The sequence below is a fragment of the Myripristis murdjan genome, chromosome 12 (assembly GCF_902150065.1).
Source record: "Myripristis murdjan chromosome 12, fMyrMur1.1, whole genome shotgun sequence".
Classification (NCBI taxonomy): domain Eukaryota; kingdom Metazoa; phylum Chordata; class Actinopteri; order Holocentriformes; family Holocentridae; genus Myripristis; species Myripristis murdjan.
Window position 1 is genome coordinate 23,560,584 of NC_043991.1, and position 23,211 is coordinate 23,583,794.

General features: G+C 41.5%; 1 protein-coding gene across 3 annotated transcripts in view; it reads left to right on the forward strand.

Moving 5' to 3' along the window:
- LOC115368605 (probable E3 ubiquitin-protein ligase HERC1) overlaps nt 1-21,207 on the forward strand; it is a 64,825-nt gene extending 43,618 nt beyond the window's left edge. For 2 of the 3 annotated variants that reach the window (XM_030064795.1, XM_030064798.1), the window contains exons 52-80: nt 879-1,104; nt 1,244-1,518; nt 3,567-3,694; nt 4,649-4,776; nt 4,931-5,158; nt 5,412-5,539; nt 5,729-5,928; nt 6,179-6,293; nt 6,519-6,650; nt 6,805-6,903; nt 8,047-8,220; nt 8,662-8,946; nt 9,054-9,119; nt 9,441-9,566; nt 9,863-10,001; nt 10,210-10,391; nt 11,159-11,314; nt 11,791-11,913; nt 12,443-12,545; nt 12,877-13,046; nt 13,906-14,044; nt 14,126-14,295; nt 15,239-15,408; nt 16,695-16,860; nt 16,952-17,028; nt 17,213-17,465; nt 18,142-18,294; nt 19,941-20,246; nt 20,656-21,207. In XM_030064795.1, coding sequence (XP_029920655.1) covers nt 879-1,104; nt 1,244-1,518; nt 3,567-3,694; nt 4,649-4,776; nt 4,931-5,158; nt 5,412-5,539; nt 5,729-5,928; nt 6,179-6,293; nt 6,519-6,650; nt 6,805-6,903; nt 8,047-8,220; nt 8,662-8,946; nt 9,054-9,119; nt 9,441-9,566; nt 9,863-10,001; nt 10,210-10,391; nt 11,159-11,314; nt 11,791-11,913; nt 12,443-12,545; nt 12,877-13,046; nt 13,906-14,044; nt 14,126-14,295; nt 15,239-15,408; nt 16,695-16,860; nt 16,952-17,028; nt 17,213-17,465; nt 18,142-18,294; nt 19,941-20,246; nt 20,656-20,841 — 4,803 coding nt within the window. In that variant the 3' untranslated portion in view covers nt 20,842-21,207. The remainder of the gene's footprint in view (nt 1-878; nt 1,105-1,243; nt 1,519-3,566; nt 3,695-4,648; nt 4,777-4,930; nt 5,159-5,411; nt 5,540-5,728; nt 5,929-6,178; nt 6,294-6,518; nt 6,651-6,804; nt 6,904-8,046; nt 8,221-8,661; nt 8,947-9,053; nt 9,120-9,440; nt 9,567-9,862; nt 10,002-10,209; nt 10,392-11,158; nt 11,315-11,790; nt 11,914-12,442; nt 12,546-12,876; nt 13,047-13,905; nt 14,045-14,125; nt 14,296-15,238; nt 15,409-16,694; nt 16,861-16,951; nt 17,029-17,212; nt 17,466-18,141; nt 18,295-19,940; nt 20,247-20,655) is intronic. The other variant, XM_030064796.1, reaches the window with a different exon arrangement.
- The last annotated feature ends 2,004 nt before the right edge of the window (nt 21,208-23,211 follow it).

A 23,211-nucleotide genomic window follows, 5' to 3' on the forward strand; every position in this document is an offset into this window, starting at 1 on the left:
AAAAATTACTCGGTACTGTTATCCAGCAATCAACAGTTCATTGCACTATGGGACGACGCAATAAATGAGGCACATATGAAAAGAAGCTTGAATCTCTGAACTAGCAACTTAGGCTGAATAGTACATCGGAAAAAATTAGACACAATTGGTGTACAGCCATAGCCTCTCATTTACTCAGGGCTCCCACTCCTTGTGTACACATTTTTGGTCACAGATTAAGGTAGACCATAAACAGTTGTGGTTCAGAAACAGCCAGAAGCAACAACCAGATGCCCGGTTGAACATAGAGCATATAAATCCATTTTTTGCCTAAGATAGTCAGTTTCAGGTGTGATAGCTTTGGTAGCAGAAGTATATAGAATCCATTGTCCTCAGCACTTACTTTAATTGTCTTAGATAGTTGCATTTCATGTTTGGTGTCAGAATTTGGCTTCTTATGCTGAGTGAGCAATTTTAGTTGTCCTGCTGGCCTCTTGTTGGTGTTAATAATCTTGAATTTGGAAATGTTTTGATCAGTGAAATGTTAAAAATAGTTTCCTCTGGCAGAAGAGCATAGGTTCAGTGTAACACAGTGTGGGTCTGATCAGAGCAGCGGAAGATGATTTATTTTGGGATGTCAGATCAAACAACTTTTTAGGGGGTGTCAGGTGCCTTATTCAACAAAGCATGTAAGGTCGAACATGTCCACTTGATCGAATTATTTAACACAAGGCAAAGTTGCGTCAAATCCTGTGTTTTGAAAAATATATACTAATAATTCTTGATAGTTCATGATCCAGGATCCAGGATTATCCTGGATTAAGAGGATTATTTGATTGTTGACAGGTAAATAGATATTGAGCTGTAATTCTGAAATTGTAATTCTCTTCTTGCTGCAGGACCTCATGGCAGCAGCCACAGGGATGAACATTGGGGCAATCAGTGACCCACAGCAGAGAGGCCATCTGAACTCCAGTCTAATAGCTGGGTTCCACGGAGCCCACCAGGATTACAAGGAGCAGACCCCACCTACATTCCTTGTCACTCAAAGCCTGGTGTCTCTGCTCACTGAAAAGGGCATCCGCTACCGTTACACTCCAGATAGAGCGGAAAATGAGGCCAAAGGTGAGGCTATGTGGAAGGCATTCAAGTATGCCAGGGGTCATGTCAGGTGTTTGGGGTTGATATCTAAGAATTAAATTTTATGGCATTTATTTCACAATAGAACCAAGTGACCTGCTGCATATGTCTCTGTTTGACCCAGATGCAGGAAACCCAGGGGTGTCTTCCTCCTTGCCCCTTACACATGTACCCCAGCTCGGAGCTAGAGTGGGCCCTCTGGAGCTGGCCAATGCATTGGCAGCATGTGTCCTGTCTGCTAGGCTGACCAGTAAGCATCGTCAGTGGGCAGCCCAGCAGCTGGTGCAGGCATTAGCTGCCACAGAAAGGGACAGTCCTAATCGGCCCCAAACCTACAGTGACCTAGCTGGGGACTTGCGCAAATGTCCACTCAAGAAGCTGGAAGGACATTACAGCAAGGTGAGGGACCTGGAGTTTAATTCTGAAGTGAGATTCATATGAACAGTGTCATTTGGGACAGAATGTTGAAGATATCTTCCACCATACATTACTTCTGTTGACGCTTGTCCTATCACCTTGTAATCTTGGGAAAAGAAAGTGACTTTTGATGCCAGGGCCCTCATTTATTAATGTTTTGTACATACAAATATATGTGTAAACCATGTGTGTGATCTTGTTTAAGCACAGAGTTGGATTTGTCAGTTTGTACTTAGGCTTGAAAACTTAACACAGCTATAACAATGTGTATATACAGCACCATGTAGTTGAAAAGGAGAATCAGCGGCATCTAAGCAAAGAAAGACAACCAAACAACCAAAAGTGACAGGAACAGGGGGACTGATACAATCAAATAGGCTTTTTCATAATAAATATAGATGTGCTTAGGCTACAGTAGTTTAGATTTCAAGTACATACTGTTTACCTTGCAAACCAGACGAATTTTGCAAGCTGAACATTGCATAAGACATGTTTGACCTGCCTCCTCAGTAGACAGCTAACATTAAGGTTCATCCACAAAGTGAACAGTCCAATCATAGTTTTGGTGACTGATCCAAGAGGTGGTAGGCCTATTCTAAACGAGACATTGATTCAACAAAACTGATGGCATTGTGGCAACTTTGGTTGCGTACTGGAAGCCTCTGCCATTTCAGAATTTTAGGGAATGAAAGACTAACAAATAACTGTGCTAAAGGCTTTTGTTGGAGAAAATGTTTTCACTCTTCTTCCTACTGATTCGGCCACGTACAATTGGTAAATATTACCATCTGCCAAGATACATAACACTGCTTACCAGCTTACCTTGCCATTTCCATGACAACAGTGTTTGCATGTGGCACACTGTGCCTGCATCATATGACTCATTGTCATGATTGTTTTTTGAGCATTTGGCAAACTGCAAGGTGCGAAGTGGCTCTCAGCTGGAGGGTTGACAGGCGTGTCATCATGTTATACCAATAAATTGTTTAGACAGTTCATTTCGTCCAGCTGTATTATGCACCATGCAGGCATGATAACTTAAAATGGTAGCCACTGGCACAAAACAGTTCTGTACTGCTGTGTGACAGGTTGTCATGAAACAGCTCCTCCTCCTGCTGGATTTCCTTACATCATTGCCCATTGAACTGCACATATAACGCAAAAATATTACCATCATTCAACAAATTCATCTCTCATAACAGACATTTGTGATGCATGTTTGGCTTTGCTGAATGTTGTTTAGACACGTGACACATTCATTTTACAAAACAGCTACTCACTGTGCTTTCGCCTCCTGGGAGCTGCTATCAGTGGCCTGTTGGTAACTGCAGGGTTTTCTAAATTTTAATGTAGTGTAATTGCTCCTTAAGCTCATCAATGCCTTAATCAGACAGGTGAAAGTCTAAAGTGACTGGTCCTGATCAGTTAAGCTGCTCTCACTCTGTAATCACTAGCAGAGATACCGGGCATTTTCACCTATTCTCAGGCTATATTTCTCTATTTTGGTTTGGTAATTGTTGATTGTTCATTTTTAATTTTTCACAGACCAAGTAGTTTTTGCTTCTGAGTTTAAGTAATGTCCATTGTTAAACTTTAATAATGTTTTTATGTTAATTCATTTAGAAAGTATGGCAAGGTAGCTGATTTATTGGTGTACTTGCACACATTTAGTAAATATAAATCTTCTATTTATTTTGGATAGTTACAGTAGAACTGGATCCGGGCCTTTGTAACAATCACATAACCTTAATGGTATATCTTCTACCACTGGGATGCCCCTGTATAAATTGTCTTGTTTATAAAAACGTCTCTCAATTTTATTGGTAAGACAGCGTTTTGAAACCTTTCTGCACAGTGTTGATAATAAGGGCCTAAAAGTCTAAACACCTGGCAAAGTGATTGTTGAGTCATTGGTACTGATCAGTATCCCTGAGTTTTAATTGCCCATGAATTCTGTTTTAAGTATATGATTGGTATAAATATGTCATCACTAACAACAATAAAGTTATGTGTTACTCTGTTCTGTTTAGGTGACGTACTGTTCCTGGAATAACGAGCAGAGTTTACTGGCTACATGGTCTCAGGACAGGATGGTGCAGTTGTGGAGCATCAGCCAAAACACTGCTGAGTTGCAGACCACGCTCTCCTGTATCACAAGGTTACTTCTCCTTCATTCAGTAGATCGTTGTGTCGAGAGAGGACTTCATTAAGTATTTAATTTTTTAAGTATAATTCTGTTTTTTTGTTTGTTTGATTGTTTTGTTTTGTTTTTTTAGCCTTACTTTACCAATAGTTGTAGAGCTTCTTTATATTGGTTTGTTAGACCTTTTGGGGGATAGTGTTGATGGTCAGTCATCGTTAATTTTGTATCTGTGACAGTTCCCTTTGCTGAACAGCAATAACTGGCCAATCAGCCAATCAGATATTGATGTGGTTTAGCTAGCCCAGAATAGGTGTTTATGTGGCAAGTGAAAACACAGTGCCCCATATCCTGTTCTCTGAGAGATCAGGATGCACTAGTTTGGGTGGGGGACAACCACAGTTTCTGCTGTTTATTTGTCCTCCCACAGCAGTGATCCCTCTCACTATGACCAGATGAGAGCGAGAGAGCTTCTCATTGGCCAGGAAAACATTGATCCAGTTGAAATTCAACAGTGGTAGGTAGCAGCTACAGGTTCAACATTTTTGCAGTCACCCATGGCCTCTCCTGCTCTGTACAAATCCATCTGGACCTCATCCACACAGCAGTGTGTGCTCAGGGAATGTTGTGCAGGATTGCATGACGATTTCATGATGTGCATCATTTCTGTGATGCATTTTTCTGGAACTACAGGACAAAGAGAAAGCATACTCCACTATTCCCAGTTTTTGACAGCTATTTCTGGTGTCCAAGCAGCAGTCGGCCCTGTATGTAGGGATAGGATATACAGTACCTTAGATACAGGCAGCATGACTGCCAGCCATTGCTGTATTGTCATAGTAATGAATCGGCAGTTCCTAAAAACTGAAATCCATTTGGTGAGATTTCACACTCAAGATAACTTTAGATTAATACTATCAATACTACAAAGGCTGTAACCTAAAGATCCCCCTGCTGTATGACTCCTTTCAGTAATGCAGATGAAGCGAACACCGAGAGGGCTGGTAGAACTCATCTGGTGTCCCCTGTATGCTGGAGTGCAGGGGGAACATTTTTGGCTGCTTCTGAGAACAAATGCATCAGCATCTTCACTATCAGAGGTTAGTCTGGCCACCTGGCTTTTCACTGATTTGGCACAACTCAAATTTCATTTCAATAATGAAACATTAAATTTACTATAGATTCTCTGGTGCCAAACAGCCATCATGTCAGCAGTTACAATAACATTTTTATCTTTCTGTTGCTTCCTCTCAGGATCTCACTGTCATTTTGAGGCCCAGGAAACACTCGTCACAGCAATCTGCTGGGCCCAGACCCTCAGTCCCATAGTCCTTAACCACACTGGGGCCTGTCAAGACAACCCTGTGGAGAGCCTGTTGGTAGGAAGGCTGGATGGCTCCCTCTGCTGGCTGCAGGTTACAATGCAGGAGTCAGACCTTCACGTTAAGAGCACTGAACTCACCCGCTGCTACAGGAAAGAAAGTAAGGAGACATTTGATATGTAAAAAAAGATTGTACAGTTAATTATTTATAAATGGGCTGTTTATCATTCACCTTTACAATATATAATTTGGTCACAGTGAATTCAACAACTTAAAAGTTACCACTGTAAATGATGGCTGTGGGTGTTTCTGTGGTCATAGATTGTCAACAATACCTTAAGTCATGCTATTTTTCAAGTTTGGTACGCTGCTTATACTTACTGGTCTGTTTCTCCTTCCATGCTTTCTCCTAGCCCCCCAGTGTGTGGCCTGGCACAGTGTGGACAAGCCTTTTGCTGTGGGCTATCCCAATGGAAAAATCCTTCTGGCCACAGCTGGATTGTATGAGAATGAGCAACCACTAGTGCTGTCAGTCTTCCATGTTAGTCGACAAAATGCACTCCACACCCATGGCAAACAGAGATGAAAACATCCATACAATTGTGACAGTGTTTTTTAAGAAACTGCATAATACCATGTGCTATAATAATCCACTCTACCAGATGATCTGATTTTGCTTCTTTCTCAAGCTTTACTGCCCACACTCACTCTCTTTCCTTCCATCTCATAGGAAAGGGTGAGTTCACTTAAGTGGGACCCCACAGGACACCTGCTACTGGCCTTGGGTCAGTCAGAGATTGTGAAGATACTGGGTTTCTCGCGGGGCACATGGGTCACCCTCCACTCCCTCTTCCACATCAGCCCCATCACTGTCGCTGAATGGTGCCCACTCCCTGGCAGAGCACCCCATCCCAGGCTCATGATTGCTGTGTAAGTGTGAAAAATGATTTCTGTCTCTGTCGAGCATTCTTTCTACTGTGTCTCTATCATACCTACCATATATCTTACATTCACATTGTTTCTTTTCTCTTCCCTACATCCTTCCCTTTTTATGACTGCTAATTCAAAAGGCACTTAACCTAAGTTCCTTTCAAGTGTTTTTTTTTCTTTCAAGCCTTTCCTAATCAGTTGTATTGATTTGCCAACAACAGCTTATTATATCCTGTTATTGTCTCCACAGTGGTTGTCAAAGTGGTGCTGTGTATGTGTGGACGCTGCCACAGGGAGGTACCGTTGTGTCTTTGCCCAACAAATTGAGCAGCTCCTCCAGCCAGGAAAAGAGCAATGGTGTCCAGGTCAGTTTGGATCTGCTGTTGAAGCTCCCTGTTCTCTTTTTGCAAATTAGGCCAACTTATATCTCAAAATTTGAATTGAATTAATAGTATAATGGTCAAATTTAGTCTGCTTTTACTTTACTCACACATTTTGCCTCTGACTAGAGATGTGAGTAGATGTCATTTTGCAGTTGTATCTCATTTTAACCCCATTTTGAAATAATCTGTTTCTGTTGCCTTCCCCAGTTTGACAGTGCAAAGTGTTTGTTCACACTCAATGGACATATCACGGCAGTGAAATCCATTTCATTTTGTCCCAGTGGACTTGCTCTGGTGTCTGGAGGGATAGGTGGCCTGCTGAACATCTGGTCTTTACAGGTTAGAAACCACCATCCATAGCCACTTCTCTTATCCAATGTGGAATCAGTACAAATATTACTTATTTAGTGATAGATATTACTTTTGGATACTATTAAACAAGTATTTCTCATATAAGACTTTGACCAGTCCTACTTCCCTTTGCTTCTTATAGGATGGTTCAGTTTTACAGACTGTGACAGGATTTGGTTCAGTGGTCAGTGCTGTCTGGATTCCAAATGTAGGTGTGGCAGCCTGCTTTGGGAGATCAAAGGTAATTTTGAACTTCACTTTGTCACTGCAATCAATTATCTGTGATATCACAGTATTTTTTTTCCTGCTGTTTTGACCCAAATATGCATATATGAAAATTCACATTTTGGGCCCTATCTTGTGCCACCCGCTATCCGCTGCCACTACCCGCTACCCGCAAATTGCGGATTTAGGAGCTTCCGCTATCCCTAAACGGTATCTTGCGCCACCCGCTACCCGCTATCCTTATGCCGACTCCGTCATTTGCGCCTGGAGGTGTGTTCGTGGGCGTGTTTCATGCGCTATCCCTAAAGTTGCTATCTTGCGCACACACTTTAGGGATAGCGGATAGCGGGTGGTCAGGACCACCCGCTATCCGCTATCCCTAAAGTTTGGGCTGTTAGGAGAGCGCGCCCAGGCGGCTTCAGTGTGCGCCCCGACGGAGCCTCGCCACGCACACGGTCGGACTGATACCGGGACGCCGCCGGAATGGACTGAGTATATTACTCATATAGACTGTTTAGAGGAAAGACTGTTTTAATTGGACACTTACGCCAGCACGTTTTATTGTTTTATCATAAGCCAGCAGCTGTGCTATATTTTTATTTTTAATATTTTATTTGCCCAATCTACCTTGTCAATAAATTAGTTTACACATAGTTCCACCTCTGCCTCTTGTGTGTGTGTGGTGTGGCCGGGGATTTTACTCAATCAGTACAACCTGGTGACATGTCCACTTGGACACATGTGGCTCCACCTCCCGAATTAACTCGCCTATAATATAATATATAATATGTATATAAAGCCAACTTGCTTTAGCCTCAGTAGAAGCCCTGAGAAAATCTACCTCCCTCTCTCCATCGCGGGTTTAGGATTTAGGATTTAGGATAGCGCATCCTGCCCTTAAAGGCAATGGCACCTGGCACACTGATTGGTTTAACTGGCATAACGCCCAAAACACGCCTATTCATAATATAGCGGGTAGCGGAGGTGTTTTGCGGATAGCGGGAGGTGCACAAGATAGCAACTTTTACGGGGGAACGCCTCTTCCTAAATCCTAAATCCGCAAATAGCGGGTTTAGGGAGTCTGGCGCAAGATAGGGCCCTTTATGTTTTTTGGCTGTGCTATTTCATAGCATGCTGTGTTGTGTGTGTTTTCTCCCAGGATGTTCTGTTGATCTGCTGCACCCCAGACTGGATCAGTCAGAATCACGTGTTGGCGTCCTGTCGTATGGTCCTTAGAGGCCAGAACATTCTGGGTCTGAACCGGGCACCTTGCATGGCTGTCTTCCTCGAGAGACTGCCCTTGATGCTGCAGGAGCAGTACACCTATGAACGGGTTATTACTTATATAATGTTTTTAAGGTGTTTGTGTTTGTATAGTGTTGGTTTTTAATCAGCTGTGAAATAGACCTGTCTGTCTTCTTTTCCAGAAACCTTACATCATGTTTCTGAAAGCACTAGTGAACTCTGAGAAAAAGAAACATTATTTGATTGAAATGGGAAGATGATGAGACAAAGCCATGACATATGAAAGATATCTATGTTGCACTGTACAACATCAGTGTAATGACACTGCTCAGAGGCTGTAATAGTTGTTTGCAGTTTCATTCCATCTCATGCTGGTGTTTGTGTGCTGACTTCTACACCCACTCTGTTAAGTTCCTGTTCATTTCTGCGTGCCACCCACAGCAGATATGCTGTATGGAAATACTGACAGACCAACAGATTTACCTATGTTAACATCTGTCTCCTAACTGCATGTCTTTCCATAACACAGAGTCATGTGACTGCTGGTGACCAGCTGGTCCACAGTGCCTTCTTGCAGAGTCTGGCCTCCTTGGCTGTAGGTTTGTCCCTGGAGCAACAGCTGTGCTGTTACCCATGCCCCCCACACCACACCAGCCCCGATACCCCCATGTGTCCATCTGAGTGGAGCTGGCTAGCTACTTATGCCACTGCTGTCCACAGTGCTGAGGCTATCGCCAGGGGCACTGCCTTCCCAGAGTCCTTTATTGTTCCAGAGTTTCAAGAAGCAGGTGCCATCAAGATGAGTAAGGCCCTGGTGAGTAGTGAATTTGCTGTAATCACTGAAAACATTTCATGAAGTTGAAACAACTAAAATAAATAGAAGCTTCCCTGTTTGGGCATTTACTGAAACATGTTTTTTAGGACAACAGTATGTGGAGCTTCAGGATGGATGAACAGCTGATGTCATGGGCCACCACCACACCTGAGGTAACAGTTGTGTAGACACAATGTACTACACCCTGCCTGAATGCAGTGTTGCAATTTTATAATTATTCACTCATTTGCTGCAAATTTAAGTTATTGGTCTAATAGCACAGCTCCACCACATAATGTCGCCATTGTATTTTTTTTTTGTTTGTTTTGTTTTGTTTTTGTTTTTGTTTGTTTGTTTTTTTTTTGTTTTTTTTTTGAGAATTGGACTGACCTCACTTACGGGGGGGTGTCCTCTCCAGGAACACTTTTATTTTACATCTTATACTACAAGATGTTGCAGATTTTCATTTAGGTCTTCTTTGCTATGTTTGATAGGACTGGCAGCAGGGGGGGAAGAATGAGGTGTACCTATGGGGGAACGGACGTCATGGACAATTGGCGGACACAGGAACCAACCAAATGATGCCCACTCTTGCCCCCTCTCTATCCCAGACACAACAGGTACAGTATTTACCCAGTCAAGGACAGTGACTTCCTGATTCCCATTTGAGAGAAAATTGGTGACAACTTTTACTTAAACCATCCCACTAATTTCACTTAAAATATCACATTTTAACATACTGATGCCAGTATTTTTACTCCACTGCTAATATTCAGTGTCCAGGTTTAGCCTATCCCATACACATTTGCTGCTTTTTGTCCAAAGCAACCTCCTTTGTTTCTGACTGCTGTCGTGTCCCAGTATTTGTTTATTTATTTATTCTTTCCATGTGATTTTTTTTTCTGTTGTAACCCAGGTTGTGTGTGGTCAAAACTGTACATTCCTGGTACAGGCCAACGGGACAGTACTGGCTGTAGGAGAGGGCCAATATGGCCGACTGGGCCAAGGGAACTCTGATGATCTCTACACCCCCACTGTCATCTCCACCCTACAAGGTTGTCATCCAAGGGCAGCTATTACACCGAGATAAAGCATGAACTGTTATGCTTTCAGATATCATGATTGAATTTTACTGTTGCCTCCAGTACTTGTGGTTTTGATTTTGATTTTATTACATATTTTCTGTCAGGAAAAAATACTTTTTCCAGCATTTTGTTTGTAATGATTGGAAATTACCCCATTAACACTTCTATCTTTGAGCAGGTTATGTGGTGACCCAGCTGGTGACGTCTTGTGGGTCAGATGGCCACTCAATAGCACTGACTGAGACTGGAGAGGTATTCAGCTGGGGAGATGGAGATTTTGGCAAACTAGGCCATGGCAACAGTGAAAGGCAGCGGAGACCCAAACAGATCGAGGCACTACAAGGAGAGGAAGTGATTCAGGTAAAGATAACTCTCAATTCTTGGTGCAATACATTTTTTTACCATAAGAATTAAGGAAACAAGGGAAAACTAGCTATAGTATAGTGCTAGTTTTAAGCTCAAAACCTGTTTTGTCTATGACGTTGGCCAATATAAAATAAATATCAAAGTTAGGCATCATTTTTTAAATTCAAAACTTCTAATAATTCAGAGCACCTAGGCTAAGTTGAGATCACATCACAAATGACAAAAATTGGAAAGACCCAAGACAGCCTGTTTAAGCAGAGCTGCCTTTGTCTAAAAACGTTATCTTGCAAATTTGTATTTTAAACAAAAATGATGGTAAAACTACAAAATTTGTTTTCAAGTGTTTATGAGCAAAAATATTTAATTGTATTAATCTGATTATAGCTCCATGATAGTTTTCCTTTGTCAATATCATTGGTGGGTGTAGTACAGATGCTTGAGGTAGGTGAGTAGAACTGGAGCTTTGAGGTTTTTTTTTTTTTGTGGAATTTAAACCACATCCACATACACATATGTGCTCACACACTGGCTTCATTTCTTCAAATGCATCATGGCTTGTTTGGTCTTTTATCTCACAGTGTATCTGTGTCCTATATAAAGATTCTGTGACAGTCCTGTCTGTTTTAAACACCATAATCTGATCTTGGACAGCTGGTGTTAAAAGGAAAGAGGCAAGAAAAAGCTAGAATTCAACTGTCAGACACACGGGTATAACTCCATATTTTGTTAGACCCTCACAGTGTTTGTCTTTCTCTTCCCAGCTTGCTTGTGGCTTCAGGCACTCTGCTGTAGTAACAGCAGACGGAAAGCTGTTCACCTTTGGCAGCGGCGACTCGGGCCGTCTGGGTCAAAGGTCAACGTCAAACAAGATGCTGCCTGAAAGAGTGGCAGCACTCGAGGGGTATCATGTAGGACAGGTCAGAAATCAACGTTACTTTTATTAACTGATCAGACTTGTCTTTATTTATTCATTTATTTATTTATTTATTTTTTACCAAACTCAGATGATGTTGGTGCCTGTTGAGAAACAAATGCAGAGTTCATACGGATGCCTGAAATCAATTTTAATGTGGTATTTTCAAGTTTTGAAAAGTGCTTAGATTTTGAATAGTGCTTGAAACTGCTTGAAATTGTACTTGCATTACTGTCATAGTACATGGCTGGGTCAGTGACACATTTTGAAACTTGAAACTGCTGTGTTTTCCGGTTGATTTGTCTTCCCTCTGTAGAATGCTCTCATTTAACATAATTTCAGTTGTTTATAGCACAATAACAGGCTTGAAATTGCACCTTGAAAATGCTTGAAAAGTGCATGAATTTAATTGCAGAAAAGGTGCAGGAACCCTGTAAATGGACTCAAGTACTCAAAGTAAACTTGTGTCCCTGATCTCAGGTGTCATGTGGTCTCAACCACACCCTGGTGCTGTCCTCCGATGGCATGACTGTGTGGGCATTTGGAGATGGAGACTATGGCAAACTTGGAACAGGCTCCTGCACAGCCAAATGCTACCCTCAGGTAAGTCAGAGAGGTGATAATGCCATGTTAAACTTTTAGTTTTATTCCTGTTATTTGTTTTATTCATCTTTCATCTTATTTTTGTTTCTGTTTAGCTCCATTTCAATTTGAATTGTGTTGGTTTGTCTTTGGTTTAACCGACATATCATGTGAATTATAGTGCTTTTGATTGTGAAGCACTTTGTAATTAAAAACTAAGTTATGATGATGACGACGATAATGATGATGTTGGCTGTTCAGGTCTCCTCTGCTGCCAAATTAAACATTTACACATAAAATTACTGCACTTACAGCTGAACATGGACAATAAAAATTCAAAAGTGCAAACAAAAAGCTTGCACAACATATGTTTGTTTCTATTTTTTTCAGATGAGGCTGATCTATCAGCCTATCTATCACACTTTTTTGTTACTAATGATGCTGTGCACACTAAACCTTTCCTCTAATATTTTTACATTAGTTCTTGCTTTTAAAATTATCCAGTGCATTTTCCTGAGGCATTTACAAACACCTGTGTTCCTGTTTTCAGAAAGTTGAGCAGCTGTGCAACAAGAGAATCAAGAAGGTCTGTTGTGGAACTCAGTTCTCTGTGGTCTTGGCGAGCGATGGACGTGTTTACACTTTTGGACAAGGTAAATTTTCATGTGTCACTGGAGGATGCTGGAAGTGGAGGTCGAGGAAGCATAGAATTTGAGAAAATCCTATCTGAATCAGCTTTATGATAATGCCTCTACAAACTAAAGAAAATGCCATGGAAGAGTTTGCCATGTCCGCTGTTTGTGGGACATAATGCAGAAAATCAAAAGAATTCATTCATCTATTATCTATTTTGTCACTCTTTTCTTTGTTTAGAATTTGTTTTAACTTTTTTACCCTTCCCTATTGCTTGTTCAGTGCTGCTGCAAACTTAGTTCCCACTGCCTGCTTCAGTAACCAACCTGTTCCCTCTGCTTCATCCTTCAGAACGTCTGATTGGCCTGCCAGACTCCATGCTGAAGAACAAATGCCGTCCCCAGGTCGTGCCAGCCCTGGAGGGGTTGTTCATTGAGGACATTGCTGTGGGCTGTGAACATGCCCTGGCCCTGTCCTCTACAGGAGACGTCTATGCCTGGGGCTGCAACAGTGAGGGACAGGTGACTATCATGCTGCTGTACCAAATTTCACAAAAGGCTGAGGGGAAAATACAGTTTGAGTTCTCTTTGGAATCTAGGTGCATCATTTAGCTTGTGTTGCATATAGAGAGATGGTTGAGATGCCTGACAGTATAGTCAGGCATCAAGGGTGATTTGCTGTGCTACTCATCAAGACTGAACTGTCAACTTGTTACACTCCGTTTCCATCTTCGGTCTGACATTTCCTCCGCTATGATTTCTGTTGTGGAGATTTCAATTTTCCGCAGTCAGTCACTAGAGATTGACTTATCTGCCTGGATCTAATGTCAAGTTGACACTGATGCATAGCCATGCCAACATACTGATTTTGTTGGGGTTTTAAGAGTGGACTGGAAGTAAACACAACAATGTTGAGCAATATTGAGAAGACTTGCCGTCTATGTAAAATAAATTTGTTAATCAAGAGGGTATTTTATCATCCATTTTCTTGTATCAGCTACTGTGCTCCCTGGCTCTCAGTCCTTGGCACAGCCTGATTGCATCAACAATGTTTGTCCCAGCCTACAATAATGTTTGGCTCGGTTGGTTTTACAACTGAGAAATCACAATAGAATTGAGCAGCAACAGACCTGCAGAATCACTTGAATCTTTTTAAATCTAATATGTGATTCGTGAGTCTGGAACCAGGCTACCCCAATATCTTTTTCTGACTCAGAAAGTAATCTTTGAGCCATATTTTTTCAGCTGACGAACTACAAATCATTATTGTATTGTATTGTATTTTGTCGAGAGAAATTCAGTGTAATCTGCACTAGGACTATTAAAAGGAAATATGGAATAACCCCAGAGATTATGCTGTTACACTGTGTGTCCGCTCCAGCTTGGCTTGGGCCACTCCAACCTGGTGAAAGAGCCGACACTGATAACGGCCCTCCAGGGGAAGACCATCAGGCAGATCTCTGCTGGTCGCTGCCACAGCTCAGCGTGGACCGCACCCTCTACCTCAACTAAAGCCTCAGGTACACACACACACATACAACCCGTGCATTTGATCCATTGTGAAGACCACCCTTGAGACTCCATTTGTCTCCATTTTCCAGGTGGCACAGGGAATTTCCAACTAGGCCTGCCTCAGTCAATCCCTCCTCAGTACAACACCCTGAAAGACTGCACCCCTGACATCCTCAGCATGCGCCTCAGGGTACTCTACCACTTCTCTGATCTCATGTATAAGTCCTGGAGACTGCTCAACCTGGACCCCAAGAATCAGGTAATCTCAACCTCATAGGGTTCATTATCTAAAAATGAGGGAACTTTTGAAAAGATAGTTGAATTTTAAAAGGATACTAGATAGAACTATAGCAGCCTCTAAAGATTGTCTGACAGATGCATTTTCTAAATTTGTAGGTAGATATACAAATTTGAGGCCTGTTGTAGCAGGGCTGCCCTCCTATATTTTACAGAGGGGATGTTACAGGATTTTACTTTGGATGTGGTCTCATTATATGCCACTGGTCTCCACTTTTTATTTTGGGGATAAGAAGGTCTTTCTACACCAGCTGATTTTCTGGTGGACATAGTGACTATCATTCTTTGCATTCTTTACAATAACTGTTTTTGGTGAGGGTCCCAATTCTATCTTTAGCAGCAGGGGAGCAGCCGTGTGATCTGCCTTTTGTTGGGGAGGCTTAGCTCTGAAGGAGGCTTCCCATTAGTGATTTTTTTCTGTCTTGCCTATTGTGAAGCAGTGAGTGGATTCTTTGCACAGGATTCCCATTTTGAAAAGTGTATTCCAGACAGGGAATTCCAGACATTTCAGGGAATGTAATAAATTCTCAGGACAAGGCAGGCAATATCATGGAATTTTGTCAACCTCAGTTTTAAAAATAAGTAGCTATTTATTCACTAAATGTGACTTTATCCCTCATTGTTTTTGAGTAATGTTCACTTCCTATGAAGAATAGTTCACTTTAAAAAGATGTCTGAATCTGAGATCTGTGTTAAAATTTTTGTAAAAAAAAAAAAAAAAAATATATATATATATATATATATATATAAAGGTGAGTGGGAACCCTTTTTGTGTAATCTTGTGGATTTCAACTGGTAGCTGGTAAATATGCTCATGCTGTGTTCTGGTTCCTCTTGTCTCTGTCAGCCTTTCCCTGCTCTCTCTCAGTTTCGCTTCATCTCTCCTCATCCCTTTCTCCCCACAGGTGTGCACATCACGCTATAATTCAGGGACAACAGCCATCATCCGGGGTCCGCTCAGAGGTCTACTATCACCTAAAGTCAACACTCTGCCTCTAGTGCGCTGTATTGGCAGAACGATGACTCAGGGCAAAACATATGGACCACAGATCACGGTAAAGCGGATTTCCTCCAGGTAAGGATGACGGTGATATCCAGTGAGTTGGCAGGGTCTTCAGTGGTCAGCTGGTGCACAATAGTGACTGAGGCCACAGTGAGTGTGACTGTTTGCCAAATTCCTCTAACTGGCCAGCAGGGTTCATTGGGAAACTGGCAGAGAGTAGAGGGATGTTTGGTTTGATATTTTCTTTCAACCACTTTTTGACTGCGACCATCTGTTTTGTATGTTTACTTTCATGTTAACACTTGCCTGCTTTCCTGGGACAAGTTGATTTTTTTTTTTTAATAGTAAATTTACCTGCCCAATCATACAATTTGATATATACAAGCTAAACAAAAGTTTTAATGTTTATTGAATGCGCTGCCAGTTTCTACCATTGATCCAGAGTTGCATGCCATGGCACAACAAGCTCAAACTCCCTGTTTCATATTATTGTTGTTCCTCAGTCTGGCTGGACACATGCGAGTTACATTACTACATTACTCATGATAATGAGCTGTGGGGAAAGAAATTTCCCATCTTTGAAAGGTGGTTGGGATGTCACAGCGAGCAAGAGGTGATGTTCTGCTTGACTCGCCACGAGCGTCTAAACTTGGCTGGCTTACAAATGTTAGTATTACATAATGCTATCCAAGGTAGCAGGTTACTAAACTGCTTATGCCAAGCATTAAGACATCAGCCCGGTCAAGATAGTAGAACAGCCTCAGCACGTCTTAATTGATGACACTAGTTGAGTACATGTAAGCAGTGCTCAGGTAAGGAGAGGGAAAAATGAAGTTAACTAACATTAATGCAAATATACAACAGCTGTTATCTTTGTGAGCTAATGTTCAACATAGCTATTTAAACGTAGATGTGTTATTCTAATATAGCTATTTAAATATAATTACTATCTAATTGCCTTGATAAAATTGTTTGGAACTATTCACCTATGTTCTGTACTAACTAACTAGTAATTGACATTTTTTCCAGCCTTGCTTTGTGACCCATACATATAATTCAGAAGAAAAAATAATGTGGACACTTTCTTCATTGTTCTGGACGTAAAGGGGCCCCTTAGTTGTCATTACCAGAAAAAAACACAACAAATCAAGCTTACTCACACATACATAGTTATAAACCCCGAGGTTCAGTTGTTCTTTGGGTCATAATGTATTTGTCAGGGTTTTTTTCTGTTTTTCAAGGTGTGTTTGAAGCCTTACAATTGCCACTTGTTGCCATATTTAAAATTACAATGTGTATGTATGTCTCCATCCACTTTTGGCTTGATATCAGTATTATTCTCTGGTAAACTCATGCAGGGGGCGCTGCAGCAAGCCCATCTTTGTGCAGATCGCCAAGCAGGTGGTGAGTCTGAATCCCCTCGAGCTAAGGCTGCCTTCACGAGCCTGGAAGGTCAAACTTGTCGGAGAAGGGGCTGACGATGCTGGGGGAGTATTTGATGACACCATCACTGAAATGTGCCAGGTAGGAGCAACGGAGGTAACTGACCAGTATAATGCACCCTGAGCCACAAAGCATTTTTTGGTATCCTACATGGTACAATGTGTTTCCCCAGGAGTTGCAGTCTGGTGTGGTGGATCTTCTCATTCACACCCCCAACAGCTTCACTGATGTTGGCAGTAACACAGACAGGTATGCCGGTCACTCTACGCTATCATCTGTTTACTTACAGAAAATTTTGATGTTTTAATATTGTGTAAGCCACATCATTAGTCATCAGTCAAATCAGCGTACTTAAAATATGTCAGAATATCTGATTTGCCAGGATAATTTTTGGCTATAATGTTTTTGCCATATTGGTTACATACTCTCCCAGATTCCTCCTGAACCCAGCTGCGGTGTCAGAGGATCACATGGTCCAGTTCCGCTTCCTGGGCATTCTTATGGCTGTGGCCATTCGCACCAAAAAGCCTCTGGACCTACATCTGGCACCCTGGGTGTGGAAGCAGCTTTGCTCCATCCCACTGGGAGCACCTGACCTCGAGGAGGTAGACTTGCTCACCTACCGGTCCCTTCACGGCATCCTTCATCTAGACAACAGCGGGATCACGGAGGACAATTTCCCTGTGGTGAGATATAGAGCCAAATCCCTTCCCTTTGCACTACCCACAGGTTTCGGAGTTCCCTCGGCTAAGTAGTGGCCCTTTAGCCCTTCTTTAGACTTTTGGATTAGGCACAAAACAGGATAGAACAGCAGCCCTGTAACCATAGCAATCCACACTGTCCTGCACTGACATCAGATGAGCAGGGAAGTGCACGAAAAAATTTGCTGCTGGGTTTAAATTTTCAACCCTCATTCACAGGACATGGAAATTAGTGAAAATGCTGGACTCGTGCATGAATCATCCTTTAACTGACGCTCTATTGACATGAATAGTGATTTTTGTAAAATGCTTGTCATAAAGAACCAATTACCTTTTTCACTGTATCTACAGTAAACTAACATATCCTGACAAATTTGATCATTTTTGCATATATATGCTGTATTTATGGACTTTTTCCCAGAACATTTCTTCTACCCCTCTGTTTGTAATCTGCTTTTGGAGGGCTAGATGACCACTACCCTTCGATCTTCAAAAGAAAGGGTATAGGGTCAAGTGGTAGGGCCAAGGCAGGGAATTGGGATTTGCTTTCTTTAGTTAGTTTAGTTAGTATTAGTGTTTCTTTAGTAATATCTGTATTTTTTTTATTTCGAACCTCTCATTTTCCCTCCATTTTTTCTCTTTCCCTTTCCACATTCTTAAGATGATCCCACTGGACTCATTCATGGCCCACAGTGCTGATGGAAAGCTGGTACCTGTGGTTCCCGGAGGTCAAAACATCTCCCTGACCTTTGCCAACAGGAGTGAATACGTGGAGAGGGCTCTCGAGCACAGACTGCATGAGATGGACTCACAGGTTGAGAACATAAGCTGCTAAGGAGCATGGCATAATTCATGTGTTTGTCAGGCTTCCCAACCTGTGATCATTAACCACTTTACATTTTGGCATCATAGTATAATAGTGTTGTTAAGATATGCAAAAGAAACCTGTGGTGCAGGTCTCTTGCATGTGCCAGAATCCCTGTTTTGTAGTCCTCACAAGCTTGGTCTCTACACTGTTACACCAATCATGACCAGATCCTTAGTGAGTCAGGTTTTTGAAGGAGTTACCAATAAGTATTTTTTTTTTCCTGTCAGTATGCTTTGTTTCTTAAATGACAACTCAGTAAGCTGGGTAAATTTCAAAACAAAATGCTGAGGTCAGATTATCATATAGCCTAGGCTAGGCTTGTGTGGTTGGACGAATATATCAGCTATCAGGGATTAGCTGTGTATCACTGGTCATTGTTTTTTTGGTGATTTTTTTTTTTTTTTTTTTTTTTTTTTGTGCAATAGAAGTAGCATAGCTCCTTTAAGGCATAGCTCAGTGCACAGGTTGTGTGTGTAGTAAGTGGAAGGTTCATAACAAGGTCAAGAGACAGACAGAGGCGGTGAGGCTGGCGGCTGGAACAGAGAGTAGGAAGCAGTGTAGCAGTGTAACTGTGAAAGTAGCAGAGCAATGTGTGTACAATTTAGGCTATTTGTCAGGGAAGAAATGCTACATCTCTTCAAGACCCAAGCCAAGTTCCTGTGTGTCTTTCTTTTAGTGAAACAGCCTAACCTGAACAGCTATCTCCATTTTAGTGACAGTCTCAGCCGCTTCTAAGCAGAGAACAGAGAATTGTGTGGCTGCTGAGTCTGCCCTAAGTTATGCCCCCTGAATATATCAGCAGTCGCTAGCTGCTGGGCTGATGGTCGGCGGTAGGAAAGGTTTGACATATCGCCCAGCCCTAATCAAGGCTATGGCCTTTGCACACTCGACAGGGAATTTTAACCGTTCTCAGGTGTTTCAGTGTAGATGCCAGACATCTTTTTTTTCCCCACAATTGACTGGGTCATGCTGACTTTTTGCAATCCGCAGTTTTTGTCTGTTCATCATGTTGAGTTTTTTGAAAAATCTATGTTGCAAACTCCACCTGGATTGTTCATACAATGTTAGATTTGGTCTGTAGCATCTCTGTACTCACAAGACTCAAACATTTTGCATTATGGCTCTCCCTCTGCTTGCATCTTGTTTATTGCAGTAGCTGATTGCTGCTGTTGTAATGATTACTTATTCATTGTTTTGCCCTTGGTGCACAGCAGTGGTTGGTGCCTTAGGTCCATCATGTTTATGTTTGCCATATGTCACATCCTGTCAGTTCAGTTGTCTGTGATCTATTCACCTTGTCTGATACAAATATATTTTACACACTTACACTAAAGAGCAAAGGCTACCAATATTACTCTTGATGCAGTTTCATAGATTATTCATAGACATGCCTATTCTAGTGAATGATAATGGATAAGCTCTATGCAGATCAGATTTAAGGATGAGAAAGTCACTCATGTCATTGAACTTATATGAACTCATATGAATAACTACTCTGCTAAACAGCTCCCACTTTTAATAACTGATTGCTAGAGGGCCTCACTCCTCTTTTTACTTGTCTTACAATGCTTACAATGTTGTGTTATGTCCAGGTGGCAGCGGTCAGAGAGGGCATGTCCACCATCATCCCTGTGCCCCTCCTGTCCCTGTTGACAGCCCGGCAGCTGGAGCAGCTGGTCTGTGGCCTGCCGGAGGTTTCTGTTGAGATGCTGAAGAAGGTGGTGCGCTACCGTGACATCACTGACAGCCACCAGCTTATTGTCTGGTTGTGGCAGAGCTTGGAGGAGTTCACCAATGAGGAGCGGGTGCTTTTCCTACGTTTTGTCTCTGGCAGGTCCAGGTTGCCCTCCAACCCAGCTGATATCACACAGAAGTTCCAAATCATTAAGGTTGACAGGGTAAGGATGGAGGTCCTCATTCATCTTTGCTGAACAAATGATGAAGGTTAAAAATATTTAATTAGGATATAGTCACCTAGCACCAGGACAGTTTTCTTTCTCACACATTAGATATTTCTGATATTTATGCTCTTGGGATCATGCTGTTTAATGTGCCCCTCCACCTAAAATGTGTTTTTCTTAATGTTTATGTCCCCTAAAATGCCTGAACTAAGGTCTAGAGTTACATTTAAGGCAATAAGGGATTTTTTTTCATGAAAATAGCTCTAAATATGTAAAATTGATGAACAAAGATTATTTTTAGGGGCTTTTTAGAGGCTTAATAAATTACTGGAGGGGATCTTTGAATATTCTAGTGTGCATATTAGTGCAAAGTCTACACTCTGTTTTTTTCTTTACTATTTTCCAGCCTGTTAATGGTCTCCCTACTGCTCAGACCTGCTTCTTCCTGCTGCGCCTGCCCCCCTACACGAGTCAGGCCATCCTAGCCGAGCGTCTGCGCTACTCCATTCACAACTGCCCGTCCATTGATATGGACAATTACATGCTGTCCCACAACACTGATCCAGCAGATAGCTCAGACACTGAATCCTGAAGCAGCCAGCCATGGTATAAAGGATGATGAATGTATCTCCTCTGATGCCATGCACATTATGCACTGAACAGATTTTTATTTGCCAAACTTGTACGGTATTGTACTGTTTCTGTGTTGCTTGATCAATAGATTTGTGCTATGTTTTGTTTTATTCAACTGTGAAAAGTGTTGTACTTAGTGCAATGTTTGCTCCATAACAAAACTACAGGGATATAGAATCTAATTTATAATCATACCGGCCTAAAAGCCACAATAAAGCAGTTTATGTGCCTGTTGGTTTGAAAATATATTTAAATTGGATATTGGTTTATTGAGCTGTCCCAGAAAGGCAGTATTATTGTAAAATAAAGCTTGGTTAAATAAGGACGTCTCTGTGGATTGCTCTGGATTGTACTTGAAATCTCAGCACATTTAGACTTCATTTCTTGTCGAAAGAGAAAATCATGAAGGCATGATGAAATTCACAAAGAGTATTGAGAAGTGAAGTGAATACAAATTAGGCATGATTTCTCAAACTTGGGCAATGGTATGGAAACACTGTGTATATAACAGCTTCCCAAATGGCAGAATCACAATCTTAGCATGAGTAGTTAAAATACTAATTATACATTATGTTGTAAAAGCCAGAGCTGTGGCTTTAGGAGCTACAGTGGGTACAGACAAGAGAGCTTTATGTTTAAGGCAAGAATACCAGGAGTGTACAGAAGAATGCAGAATAATAATGGGAAGAATACAGAAGACGAAGAAAAGCAGGGATTAGGCAGGGGTAATGAGCAGATAATTAAAGTGGCACAGAAGTTGCTAAGTTGTGGTACTTTAATTCAGAGTCATGTTATGATGTGACCATGTGACCCCAACATTTCTTGAAAATCATGGCCCATATATACTATAAGGCACTGTACATGGTCTCACTGGATAGGTAGTTGCTACTTAGTGAAAAAGAACAATTACAAGAATAAAAAAAATATTGAGGCCTGACTGGGAACCTCACAGTGATTAAATGCATTATAAACAGATACAAACAGTAAGTTTACAATAAAATATAAGTTATCGTCGATGCTCTCATATTTACTTACATGCTACATTTGCATGAGGTTGAATTTATTGCACTGATTGACACTTTGATGCAGCCCTCTTAAGGAGTGATTTATGGTATTCCATCCAGCAGAGGGCAACAGCACACTGACATTACACTGCTGGAAAGAAAGACAGACATACAGCAAGAAAGAAAGAAAAACAATGAGAGATCCCTACTATTCTGATAAAAGATCTTAACAATTTTATCTCATTGCAGTCTCGGGTATTCAATCTCCAAATTCGAATACTTAAATGTGGTTTGAGATGTTAAAGATGCCATCTTTTTTCCCTTCTAATACTGCCCAGCAACAATAATTAATCCAGCACAGTTTCTAAAACATCTGGTTGAACCTAATCCAGAACACCAGATCACGCTTGGCCCTCCTGGCCCAGCTCCACTGACAGGCCTGCTAGGCCAAACTCTGGCAATTTTTCAAATGCTAGGCAACATTTCACTTGATGTTACAAAACCATCACTGAAATATTCTTTCAGGGATATGTAGAAGTTTTCTATAATGATCAGTCAAGTTTATTTTCTGACTGTCTATTCATTTGTCTCAGAGGCTTGAACCTCAATAATGCTGCTTGTGACTTTATTCACCATCCCTATGATTATCATGTTATAGTCATCAACAGTGGGCTAAGCACTGAAGGTGCTGTAATGCTTTTGTTTTGTTTTTGTACGTGTTCTTCCTCCTGCCACATTTTCAGCATTCACCCATCTCTCATATGTAATTTTTATTCTTATTTCTTAACTTTGCATGCTGAAAGAGGCCTGTTCCAGACACACACACACACACACAGCAAATTTTGTGTTCATAGTCCATAATTTTCAAATACTTTTAACATCACCTATAGTAGCCCTAGAGACTCGAGATTGATGTCATACGATGCAGAAGCTGATGTTCTACATGTCAGTTTAGAAATTATAAATAAGAAAATTGGTCTGGCGTGCAGTTTTCCAGGGACTCCTGGTGTATCACAACAGCGCCCAAGTCTGACTGACACCAGACTTGGTAGGCTACACACGCCTGCCTTGTCTCACTGAGGCCCTGAGGGAAATTTGGCAGCAAAATTTGGCAGCAATCAGTTACAATGGTCTATAAACTAGAAAATGGATGAGGAATGAAGATGAAGAATTTGGAAAGGAAAGCTCAGGATGCTTGATGCAGGATGCACCACACTGAGATGGTCACTTTTGCCTCGGACCAATAGAGTTGACCAGTTTGATTTTTTTGCTGCTATTTGTGATTGATGAAAAGCTAGGCAGAATGTTAAGGTCATAGGCTGGTC